Source organism: Schistocerca americana, chromosome 3, assembly GCF_021461395.2.
Source record: "Schistocerca americana isolate TAMUIC-IGC-003095 chromosome 3, iqSchAmer2.1, whole genome shotgun sequence".
In the NCBI taxonomy this organism is placed as follows: Eukaryota; Metazoa; Arthropoda; class Insecta; order Orthoptera; family Acrididae; genus Schistocerca; species Schistocerca americana.
Genome location: NC_060121.1, coordinates 518431386 through 518444899, shown reverse-complemented (window position 1 = coordinate 518444899; position 13514 = coordinate 518431386). Strand labels below are relative to the sequence as shown.

The following is a 13514-nucleotide window of genomic DNA, read 5'->3' as shown; positions in this document are numbered from 1 at the left end:
GGTAAAGCTTAGGTACAGGAAGTTGATTAAGTCGGAAACTGAGGAAATGAGATTGTTGATATGAATCTAAATGTGTATCGAAAGGACAGACTAATAGGAAATGATGATGGTGGATTCTTCGCTGTAGACAGGAAACAAACCTATTCAGTTGTAAATTAAAGCTTAAGCCAGATATTTTGAACTAATCTCAGTTAATTTTAAGGTTGATCAATAGGTTACAATTATCTCCTATCGGCCATCAGACCCACCCTGAAAAAGAACTTAAGAGAAAACATGAGATCGGTTGTAATATAACCGGCGGGAATATTAATAGTTTCGTAAATGGTGGGTATGGTAAGAAACCTCTTAGAGCAGATAGTTCGGAAGCCCTTTGCTGACTGAAATGTGTTACATTCGGTGGCAACAAAGAGATACCAAAAGTACAAATGACAACTGAAACAAGTAGAAAGACTTATATACTCGTAAACTGCATGGAGAGACGGTAATGACATACCTAATAAGAGTCTTGAAACATTCAGTTTGAGACAGGAAAACGTGAATTTAATGATGGAAGGACCCGCATGGTGCACAGTGTCTGGAAAGGAACTTCTAAAGAAACACCGATTACTGCGCAATACGTGAATTTTGGTTAAAATGGTGTGCATTAAGATTCCCGTGACTGCTAGAGCAGAATTTTATCGAATGACCTCGCGCGAAACCCAAAGAATGCATTACGGTGACGCTAACAGTCAGTGTCCGTACACTCAAGGACGGTACAGGAACTGAAATTTAGGGTATCAAAACAAAGACAGAATTGCTGATTTCTGATTTCAAATGTTTCTCTTCAAAGAAGGATCATAGGGCACTGCCGAGTATAATTCTCGCACTACTGTTGAGAGGAGTGATTAAGAAATTAACGCCATTGCGTTGAGAAACAAAAGGGATCAATAAAATCAAATAAAGCTTCAGGACCCAATGGAATCCCTATCAGATTTTACATAGAATTTATGTCTGAGTTAGTTACTCTTGTAGACCCCTCGAGCAAAAATACTGCACTGTAGTTAGATGAAAGCACAGATCACAACTGTCTACTAGTAGGATAGCGGAAGTAATCCACGAAACTACCGTCCAGTCTCACTAACATCCATCTCTTGTGAAATATTAGAACGATTTCTGTGCTCAAACGTAGTGATGTACCTCGAACAGTATGTCACCTCTATGCCAGACATAGTGAACAACAAAAATTTCGGCCACGCGAAATCCAAACCCCGCTTTTCTCACGTACGTTGTGAAAGCCATCGCTCAAGGCAGCCTGAACCATTATACTGGACGCATAAAAAGTAGGGCTGAATGAATGGTCATGTGTTTGTCTGACTTCAGAAAAGCATTTGACTTAAAACCATATCAACACTTATTAATGGAAGTATTTTCATGCGGGGAATCGAACTAAATTTGCAGCTGGATTGAGAATTCATTGCTTGGGAGAACAAAAGATTGTTATCAAGCATGGAGGGTCACCGATAGATGTTTCTGTATCTGAAGGAGTGTTACAGCGAAGTGTCTTACAGGTTATGTTTTAAGAAGCTTTTGACAACAGTGACTAATCATGCAATACCGCCGTTCCACAATTGGCATTGCTCAACTCATACACATATCTGGGTTTAGGAATTTGTGGAGGAAGAAAGATCTGAAGATGACAGCATAGTCTGCTGAAACCAGTTTTCTTAAATAAAAATTATTTATGCAATCTTGGGTGTTGAATGATCTTTAAAAATTAAACAGGTCGCCCTTCAATTATTTCAAAATGAGAAAATACAACTAATTCGTGGGAATATGAAACGGAACGCTCTCATAGACTCCATTGCAGATAAAGCAGGCGAAAGACATCGGTTCTTTGCTGGGATATTGAGAAAATTCATTCAGTTTGCAAAGGAGATTATTTACAAGACACCTGTATGGTTCGTCCTGGAAGATTTTTAAGTATGAGGGACGTATGTCAAAAAATGCTTACAGGGAGTACTGAACGCGTATAAAGTAGGGCAGCACAAATGTTTGTCTGTGTAACGGGAGATAATTGCCGAAAAACATGAACTGGCAGACGCTTGAAGATCGAACTTAAGTTCGCCCCGAATACCTATTTACCAGCTTTCAAGTAATAGTGTTAGGGAGGGAACTAGGAAAATAATTCAGCACTCTACATATCGCATCTTACAGATCGCTAAGCTACGATAGGTCAGCACGCACAAATGTATTTAAGCAATCATCCTCGCTTCTTCCAATTCTCGAGCAGAACGAGAAGAAACATAAATATGTGGTACAGAGCAAAAATCTTCTTCTCTGCGCTTCACAGTGGTTTGCAGAGTATGAATGCAAAAATGTCGATCTATTCATAGGGCTTGCCACCTTCCTCACAAGTTTACTTCGATGTATTAACTACAGGTGTTGGGCAAAAATTTGAAAACACGACGACAGGTGCATACTCGAACACAAATGCAGATGCTTGCCAAGCCCGCAGCTTGAGTTGTTGTATTTTACCGCGAACGGAACTTGTCCTCAAAACGTTGCAGGTGTCAGGCGTGGTGAGAACAGTGTTTTGTGAAGCTGTGAGTGCAATATCTCGGAGCTAAGTAAATTAGAGCGTGGGTAAATTACACAGGCCAGCGATGGAAAACCTTTTTTGCTGAAAATACCTTGTTCTTATGTTTTTAGGGTGGGAAATCCAAATAAGATACTTTAAAAAAATATTACACACCATTTATTCACATTTTACAGTTAAATGTATTAAATTAAGCGATTTTTAAAGAATTTAACAGCTTTTATATAGATAAAATAATTTGAAAAGGAGATGTAATGAATGTAGATGACGTAGGTAGCACTGCTCAAAAACATTTGCTGGCAAAGAGAAAGGTCGATTCTATTTTAGTGTTAACAGATGGTGTTTTGTTTACTGTCAACCTAACCTCACTTTACCATTTCCTGTACATGTAACCAGTACAATGTCTAATTGCTTTTGTAAAAATTCTGCTAATTGTTTTTGTTATATTTGTGGTGAATTGGTGATTAAAAAACACCAAACAAACATTACAGACTTTGTGAAAAAAGTTTATCTATCACACTTTCGATCTGAACTTGGTGATCAAGATAAATTTTGGGCGCCACGTAAGGTATGTTATGTGTGTGTTGAAGATCTGAGAAAATGGTCCCAAAAGGAGAAAAAAGCCTTTCGATTTGCTGTTCCTATGATGTGAAGGGAGCCAAGAAATTATTCTGATGATTGCTTCTTTTACAGTGTTGATATTACTGGTCATAATTCGAAAAACAAAAAGGTAATAAGCTACCCTAACCTCCCGTCCACCATCTGACCAGTAGGCATGGTGTGGATTCGTCGGTTCCTGAACCACCAAAAGATTTCAATTCTATTCCAACAGAAGTATTTTCTGATGTACGATATGATTTAGATGAGCCAGATGATGATGAATTCCATTGTAATACGATACAGAAAGTCTAGAGCCCAAATTGTTTACTCAGACCGAGCTTAACGATTTGCCTAGGGATCTGGGCTTAAGTAAAGAAGAAACTGAATTGCTTGGCTCCAGATTAAAAGAAAAGAACTTGTTGGCAGTTGGAACCAGCATATACATGTATACAAAGAGAGAGCAGCAATTTTCCAAGTTTTTCAACGAGAAGGTTGTTTAGTGTACTGCTCAGACATTCCCAGTCTGATGAATGAGTTTGGTATTGAATACAAAAAGGAAGACTGGAGGCTGTTTTAGTGATTAATCAAAAATTACTTTAAAGCCTGTTTTATTACACAATGATAACATGTATGCGCCTATACCTGTTGGACATTCTGTACATATGAAAAAAGCTATGAAAACCTAGAAATGGTGCTAAATAAAATAGGCTATTCTGCTCATGGTTGGATGATAATTGGCGATCTACGAGTAAAAGTAACATGCATGCTCCTTGGTCAGCAAGGTGGCTTTACCAAATTGCCATGTTTCTTGTGTGAATGGGGCAGTAGGGCTAGCAGAAAGAACTGGCCTGTGAGGAAGTCTTTAAAACCTGGTGACAAGAACATTCTACGCAAAAACTTTGTAGATCCAAAAAACGTACTCCTACCACCTCTACATATAAAGTTATGCCTAATGAAACAGTTTGTAGTGGCTTTGCCTAAAGATGGACCATATTTTAAGTATCTCTGCCAAAAGTTTCCATACCTTTTAGAACTTAAACTAGAAGAAGGCGTCTTTGTCGGACCTGACATTAGAAAATTGATGTTAACTTTGAATCCACAATGACCTTAAATGAGAAAGAAGCACGGCTATCACTCAAGCAAGTCGTTACAAAGTTCTTAGGACATGAAAAAGACCCAGAATATGTAACTAACATAGCGACAATGTTAAAGATGTTTAAAACTTTAGGATCTCTAATGAGCCTTAAAGTTCACTTTTTGAACAGTCACCTTGATTACTTCCCGGACAATATGGGAGATGTTAGTGAGGAGCAAGGAAAGCGTTTTCACCAGGACATTAAAGTGATGGAAGAACGCTACCAGGGCCGTTGGAACACCAACATGATGGGGGACTCCTGTTGGTCACTTCACCGAAAAGTTCAGCAAGCGACTCATCCTAGAAAAAGGTACACAAGAAGCTTCAACGAAAAAAGAGAAAGAAAATACAAACCAATTCCAGCTGACAAGTGAAACTTCTATTAACATATATCATTCCAGAATGAGTTTTTCACTCTGCAGCGCAGTGTGCGCTGATATGGAACTTCCTGACAGATTAAAACTGTATGCCGTACCGAAATTCAAACTCGGGACCTTTGCCTTTCGCGGGCAAGTGCTCTACCATCTGAGCTACCCAACCACGACTCACGCCCCGTCCTCATAGCTTTACTACTGACAGTACCTCGTCTCCTACCTTCCAAGCTTTACAGAAGTTCTCCTGCGAACCTTGCAGAACTAACAGTGCTGAAAGAAAGGATATTGCGGAGACATAGCTTAGCCACAGCCTTGCTATTTCTGCAAGGTTCGCAGGAGAGCTTCTGTAAAGTTTGGAAGGTAGGAGACGATGTACTGGCAGAAGTAAAGCTGTGAGGACGGGGCGTGAGTCGTGCTCGGGTAGCTCAGATGGTAGCCAGCACGGTAGCTCAGCGTGTTCGGTCAGAGGGTTAGCTGCCCTCTGTAATAAAAAAAACTGAGTTAATGGATCAACGACGAACTTAAACGGATGTCTTGTGAAGTTCGCCCCGAGTAGATGCCACGAACAAAAACGAACAAAATTAGATTAGAACAAAAAAAGATGGTAGAGAACTTAACGTGCCCGCGAAAGGCAAAGGTCCCGAGTTCGAGTCTCGGTCCGGCACCCAGTTTTAATCTCCCGGGAAGTTTCAACACATATCATTGTTTTAGATAGCTTACTGCAAATACAGCCCATGCTTATGTTGTAGCAAAGCGTTTCGTTAATTTCCCCGTCTACCGTATAGCATAGGACTTTTATACTGTACAATAAAAAGCATATTGCTCGAAAACTGTGGTTGATACAATCAAACTAAGGTTAGATTTGGATTCAGCTCATAAAAATCTATAAAGATCAGCTATCAAAGTAAAAAACAATTTCAAAAAAAGTTTTGCTTGCCTGTGTTTTGGTGCTAGTGTGGTGCGTGATTCCGTAACCAAGGGAGCCGAGGTGGTTGGTATTTTAAGAGGCACCGTACCGCATACAGGGAACACGGCAGAACATCAGCCGCTATGTCACAACGCGACAACAGTGTGTGTTGAGTGATCGTGACAAACGGTCATAGAGGACTGTTACAAAAAAATAAGGGGACGGCAGCTGTAAAAGTCACTGCAGAACTACATATAGCACACTTGAAAACCAAAACAAAACGAAGGGAGCCGGGTATTGCAGGCGAGCTGGAATTGCACAACCACCCATCAACGGTGCAAATGCCCGTAACAGGGAAACAAGGAGCCGGATACATAAAACCTGGGTTGTTGATCAGTGGGAGAAAGTCACTTCGCCGGAAGTGTCTTGTTTCACACTGTTCTCAATTTCTGGTCGTACTTCCGTCAGAAGAGTGAATCATGGCGGGGCTTCGGTGATGATTTGGCAGCCGTTTCGTGGTATTCCGTGCGCCCTGTGGTTACTCTGGAAGATCGCTTCACTGCCAAGGATTATACGACCCTCCTGGCTGATCAGATCCAGACCAAAGTACAGTGTTTGTTTCCCAGTAGTGGTGCTGTGTTCCAAGACGCCAGGGACCCTGTTCACACAGCTCGCATCGTCCGAGGCTGGTCTTGTGAGCACGAGGATGAATTGTTGCATCTCCCCTGGCCACTAGACTCATCATATGTCAACATTATTGAGCCTTTGTGGTCTGCTCTGGACAGTAGTGTGCGTGATCCCTATCAGCTTCCATCGTCGTTATCAGAACTTGCAACTACACTACTGGCCATTAAAATTGCTACACCACGAAGATGACGTGCTACAGGCACGAAATTTAACCGACAGGAAGAAGATGTGCAAATTAATAGCTTTTCAGAGCATTCACACAAGGTTGGCGCCGGTGGCGGCACCTACAACGTGCTGACATGAGGAAAGTTTCCACCGATTTCTCATACACAAACAGCAGGTGACCAGCGTTGCCTGGTGAAACGTTGTTGTGGTGCCTCGTGTAGGGAGGAGAGATGCGTACCATCACGTTTCCGATTTTGATAAAGGTCGGATTGTAGCCTATCACGATTGCGGTTTATTGTATCGCGACATTGCTGTTAGCGTTGGTCGAGATCCAATGACTGTTAGCAGAATATGGAATCTGTGGGTTCAGGAGGTTAATACGGAACGCCGTGCTGGATCCCAACGGCCTCGTATCACTGACAGTCGAGATGAGAGGCATCTTATCAGCATGGCTGTAACGGATCGTACAGCCACGTCTCGATCCCTGAGTCAACAGATGGGGACATTTGCAAGACAACAACCATCTGCACGAACAGTTCGACGACGTTTGCAGCAGCATGGACTATCAGCTCGGAGATCATTGTTGCGGTTACCCTTGACGCTGCATCACAGACAGGATCGCCTGCGATGGTGTACTCAGCGACGAACCTGGGTGCACGAATGGCAAAACGTCATTTTTTCGGATGAATTCAGGTTCTGTTTACAGCATCATGATTGTCGCATCTGTGTTTGGCGACATTGCGGTGAACGCACATTGGAAGCGTGTATTCGTCATCGCCATACTGGCATGTCACCCGGCGGGATGGTATGGGGTGCTATTGGTTACACGTCTCGGTCACCTCTTGTTCGCGCTGACGGCACTTTGAACAGTGGACGTTACATCTGAGATGTGTTACGACCCGTGGCTCTACCCTTCATTCGATCCCTGCGAAACTCTACATTTCAGCAGGACAAAGCACGACCGCATGTTGCAGGTCCTATACGGAGTAGGTATCTTGCTTTTATTACTCCCGTGTACACAACTACATAATGAATGTTACTTGAAGGTTACATTTAGAGGTTTCCTCACAAATGATGTTGTAAAAGTCGACCATCAATTGCACTGCATTTTGCGAACAGCTGCTGTGTCGCTGATCTGAGCTCATCGTACAGTTCTTTATTTGAGAACACGCATGTAAAACACGAGTGAAAAGTTCCTCCTTTGTGAAGTGCGCATGGAAATGGTTAGTAAAGAGATCACTACGTAGCCTAGTGTCACTTTGGTTGTATTCGTGAGTGTTGGTGAAGAACAACATTCGATTGTGATTTTCTGACAGCTGTATGTCGGATACGGTCTAGAAAAGGGCATATGTTCATTTCAAGTCTTTTGTTCCGATTCACCAATTCTATCAGCCCTAAAAGCATATACCCTCACTCCTGACTCACTGTATATGAATCTTAGGACCAAATTACGAACAACTGAAGTCCTGAAGCACACATCACATCGCGTGTGGAAACTGTTCTCGTTATTTAAAAACGAGTAGACGAATGAACCATCTTATTAAAGGTACGTAAGACATTCTGTACTCCTGTATAAAATTGGCAAAGATTTCAGATAGTTATCAGTTTGGAAATTCTGGAAATTCTGACATAGCAGAACTTAATATGTTACAGCTTCCTATATACAGTGATATGCGGTGTAAGAAACCAGTAAAAGGTGGTCCTTCATTCTGCATTATGCAGTCTTGCCTGCTATTTTCATGTCGTGAGCGAAAATAGGTAGCAGGCCCTGTTCACACGATTCGTTTTCTTTCCTAGTTTAGTGTGTGTTATAAGATTCTACATTGCCTTAGTGGCTACGTAACATTTGTGTTTCTTCCATTTATTCCTTATTCACTGAAATCGTAAGAAATAAGGAAATTATAATGACAGTTTGAGCCAAAACAAAACATGTAGCTTACATTCCTTTCTCTCTTCCCAGGGACGTGAAACCAGACAACATACTTCTCAACGAGGAGGGTAAGCGACATAATAAAAAGATTTTCAACAATAGATTTGTTTCGCATAAGTAGTTCTCATATTACGTTAGTGTTAAGTATCGGTAATGTACTCAGTTGGTTCCATCATCTTCTGATGCATGCTAAATAAGTGTTGTAGTGTTAGATTAAAAAGTCAGAATGCATAGCACAGTAAAGAGCAATAATTCATCATTTTGGATCTACCACCAGGACTAAATTTACGATGCGTAGTTTTCAGTGACCCAGTAGGGAAGAATTTATCCAGTCTTATATCAGTCACTGCGTATTTATGGCAAAAGACGCGTAAAAAATGAACATCTGTTTCATGGAAAAGCTATCTTTAATTTCGTTGCTGCGTCTGCCTTCACCCACTACCAGTACACGTTTCTTTTTAATCATTTTAATTGTCACTAACGACATTTTTGCTGCAATTTTGTAGTTAAACTATGTAGGGACGTTAGCGCAATATAGCGAAAATAAAATCAAAATTCTTTTATAAAGGAATCGTGATTACCGATATGTAAAAAGTATCTTAAGGAAGTAGAGGCGAAAGTGACCGTATGGGACTAAATCACAGCAAATGGGGATTAGAAACGGAGCAGAAGGAGACCACATGTCTACGAGGTAAGAAGCATCCCACAGTTATTAAAAATCATCACTTACAGAGGCCGTAATTACAGTTGATGTATGAACTGAACCACCGGAAAGATAAACAAGTAAGTTAAACTGTACTAAATTTAAGCTATAATAAAGCAAGTGAAAAGAAAATACGTTGTAAATACTTCCGAAACAAGGCATTCTCTCTTTCGTCCACTCACTGTGGTTTCTATGAAATGTGCTGCTGTTTGAGGCGCTTTGCTTCGTGGATGATATATTGCGGTCGTGACAGGCGTTGCGTGACCCGAGTGGAAACTTTTTCTCATGATGCAGCCACGCCCAAGTGATATGATCATCCCAGAAATATAGCTACGACATAATATCGTAGCGCCAATTTTGCTGTGTGACGTCTTTGTCAGCGTTAGCTTCACACCTCCGGTGGCGAAGTTCACTTACCAGACTAGTCATTTTACCTGCAAGCGCTGTCGTTGAAAAAGCATGCCTTGCTTTAGTACACGGACAACAACCTTTTCTCTTCCACGAAGCCGTAAACTGCGGCGGTATGTGCTGAATAGTAAGATAAATGAAAGAATAACGTTCCTGTATGAATGAAAAACAAAATGGAAATGAAAGAAAAAAGATATTCTCGTAAATTCATAGCCTCAACTAGTATCTTCTCCCACATCAAACGTTTATCCCCAAAATTCGACTTTACTTTAAATTCCAGTAGAGAATGGAAAAATCTTCATATGAGTAAGCAAACAGACTTTAAATTTCGCGTCAGCCGTGGTGACCTAGCGGTTCTAGGCGCTTCAGTCTGGAACCGCGCGACCGCTACGGTCGCAGGTTCGAATCCTGTCTCGGGAATGGATGTGCGTGATGTCCTTAGGTTAGTTAGGTTTAATTAGTTCTAAGTTCTGGGGGACTGATGACCTCCGCTGTTAAGTCCCATAGTGCTCAGAGCCATTTGAACCATTTTTTTTTAAATTTCGCGTTATTACGTACGGTGCTCCCCCCTCTTGTATGAGATCCTGTTGATACAGATTACTTTGTATATCCACCGAGAAGGGCGAATTACTCGGTTTCATGAATAGAGGAACAAACTTCTATAATTTTCCTAAGAACAAACGTAATCACATGTTCCTTCAAAAACATGCCTCTAGACTTACGCTTTCATTGTCTGTCCCTGATGAAAAAGAAAAACAAAGTTATAATGATTTTATGTTGGTACTGGTCATCTTTTGCAACCTCTACTGCAGGTTGTGTTTGTCTTTTAAGCCACACATATTATAAAAATGTATCTATGTATGTACGCTCCAAACCTACTCCCAAACCACTGGACAGCTTACAACCAAAGTTCGTACACATATTACTTACTGTCTAGAAAGAATCGCTAAAACCACCTACCTGTCAAAGGGTTAGTATACTACTACACGCAAATTCCCAGACTCCATTCATCAATATTTCAGAATGAGAGCACCAGTTACGTGCAACAAATATTCCACACAATTTCAAACTTAAAAAACTTTTCTTGTTAGCAACGTCCACAAAATGATGAAAGCAAAAAATTTTATTGCTTACTACATTTTCGCTATTCATGCAGTAAAAACTGCCGCATCAGGCATGATGTCTCTGAGCACTATGGGACTTAACATCTATGGTCATCAGTCCCCTAGAACTTAGAACTACTTAAACCTAACGACATCACACAACACCCAGTCTTCACGAGGCGGAGAAAATCCCTGACCCCGCCGGGAATCGAACCAGGGAACCCGGGCGTGGGAAGCAAGAACGCTACCGCACTACCACGACAGGCATAATTATTTCATATGTAACTTCTATGCTAGACTCTATTCGCGAAGAATTTTGCATATACCGCTGACTGTAACAGAAAAATTAAAATCATGGTATGACACATAGTTTAGGAGACATTGCGTCGTAAACAGTGAGATGCCTGGAAAACTGCCGCATCGTGAATGACATTTAAATTTATTACTTGTATGCTACTAACTCTAAACGCAACACATTTCGCATACAGTATCCACATATGTCACTGAATATACCTACAAAATTATTACGACGAGAACATTGAACTACGTGAAATCGAATGTGGAGGGCCAAATTCGCTAGACATGCAGGTGAAATATGTACACGGATACGTGCGAAATATGTTAAATATGTGTGAAACCGATGTGACGTATGCGTAAGTGGGCAGAACTGCGGATAAAAAAAACCTCATAAGCCCCTGGATGATATCAACTCAATTTGGTACCTACATTACTTACTATCTGAAAAGAAGTATTCTGTGGGTAAGAGCCAGCAGCCACATTTTGGGGTGGGAGTAATAATGTGGAAAAAGAACGGGTGGAAGAAGAAATGGAGGGACAGAGAGGGGAAGGGGTGTGATGGACAACGATGTGGGAGAGGAGGAGGAAGTGCAAAGAGAAAGGAAAGTGGTGGAGATGGGCGGAGGTAGTGGAAGGAGACAGAAGGAACAAGAGGAGTTGGACCTAGAGGGCGCTGGAGGACTGGAAAAAGGGGCAGGAGTAGATAGATAGAGTGGGGAGGAGAAGATGGACAAAGATAGAAGGGAAAAGCAGATGGAGAGAGTGTGAAGGATAGAGGAGGTGGGCAGAGAGGGAGAAGGAGATTGACAGAGAGGGGGCTGGAGGAGAAGGACAGAGGGTAAAGGAGCTGATGGACTAGTAGAATCTGCAAACTGATTGGTGGCGTTAATAGAAATTTAGTTAACTGCTCTACATTTATACAGAAAGAAAGCATCACATGATATTTATCCTGTCTGATTTACAACATTGTAGTGCTTCCAGATTTGACGGAAAAAGTCATATTCTGACCAATGTTTTCGCTACACTCCTCCTTATAGCCAGCTGACAGACACATTCTGGGTATTCGTGACTATTGAACTCTGAAATCGTTTGAGAAATGTCACCAAACAAATACTCTATTTGAGCACTGTCACGTTTTGCATCCAGGTATGCCAGCTACTGTTTAACGTATATTTTTCTTTTTTATTGTTTCACGTTGATTTTGCCAATCTGTACTAAAGCACCTAGAACCACTCGGCCACAGCGGCCGTTTAGTTTACTGACCAATGTTTTCACTATATTCCTCACTATGATTCTTCCGATAATATTTCCGTTTGCTACTGAATGTTCTATCGAGTTCATTTCTTATTGATGTTGGATGCAGTTATGTGGGCTGACGGTCTAGAACTTGTAGGTAAGGAACAATCAATCGGAATTCTCTTTCTTACTATGTTTGCTGTTGGACACTAGCATGAAACCTACATAAATTTGTGGTACTAGTTGAGTATCGTGTTACAAAAAGGTATTTTCGCGCAGGAAGAACAGGGAACTGAATTCGGCTGAAAGATTTATAGATTTGTAGCTTGAGACTTCTGTACTCAAGAAACCAGAATCCATTATCTTTTTGACGTACTCAGATGAAATGAGAATACATAACTCGAGTATTACATTGTGAAACCAATTACATCAATGGAAAGAGCCGAGTTCTAGACACTTAGAGAATACGAATACGGCCCGATAGACACTACACTACACTACAATAATGTCACACTTCTTATAAAAATGAATTTCAATCGATAACTGTGGCCGAGCGGTTCTAGGCGCTTCAGTCCGGAACAGCGCGCCTGCTACAGTCGCAGGTTCGAATCCTGCCTCGGGCATGGATGTCTGTGCTGTCCTTAGGTTAGTTAGGTTTAAGTAGTTCTAAGTTCTATGGGACTGATGACCTCAGATGTTGAGTCCCATAGTGCTCAGAGCCATTTTAACCATTTGCAGACGGGATTTAAATGTGGGTAAGAGGGAGCGTGGTGACCTTCCCATCGTGCCAGACGTCCAGGTATGTGGTGAAATCTGCTGCCAATGGGACATCACTGAACCACTTTACACCTCAAATGAACATATGAGCTTTGGCCTAAAAGAAAATACGACAAAACTGAATATTTACCGTTACAAAAGGCGCCTGAATACAGCAAATTTTTACGAAACCCGACATCTGGGTGTTTAAAGATTCCTCAGAACTTAATTAATCGTTGTGTTATACGGCACGGTAGAAACTGAGAACATACAATTTACAAGTTAAATTGCATAGCCTTTACATTCAGGTATGTGTTTATATTCGGGCAAACACATGACGTAAGATAAACCAATTCATTTCCAAGCAGTTGTTGGACAACAATCGTATTGTTCCGTGTAATTCTCTTTCAAGTTCAGTCACCGTTTCTCCATAAGATTAGTAGCTGTTGCAGAACATTCTTTGTGGACACATCGTTATTAACGTCTTAGAAGAGTGGGAATATTCTGAGACAGTCCAGGTAATGAAAAGTGGAAGACAAAAGAAGAGTAGTCAACGTCAAAAAAGTAAGAAGTGCACGATTGCACTCTCAAATGAATATGTAAATATAGACTGTAGCCATACTGAAGCAACAAGGGAA

The 13514-nt window shown here is 41.2% G+C and overlaps 1 protein-coding gene across 1 annotated transcript in view; it reads left to right on the top strand.

Moving 5' to 3' along the window:
• LOC124606990 (serine/threonine-protein kinase 32A) overlaps positions 1–13514 on the top strand; it is a 591434-nt gene that overhangs the window by 418854 nt on the left and 159066 nt on the right. The window contains exon 5 of the mRNA XM_047139129.1: positions 8404–8441. Within this exon, the coding sequence (XP_046995085.1) occupies positions 8404–8441 (38 nt within the window). The remainder of the gene's footprint in view (positions 1–8403; positions 8442–13514) is intronic.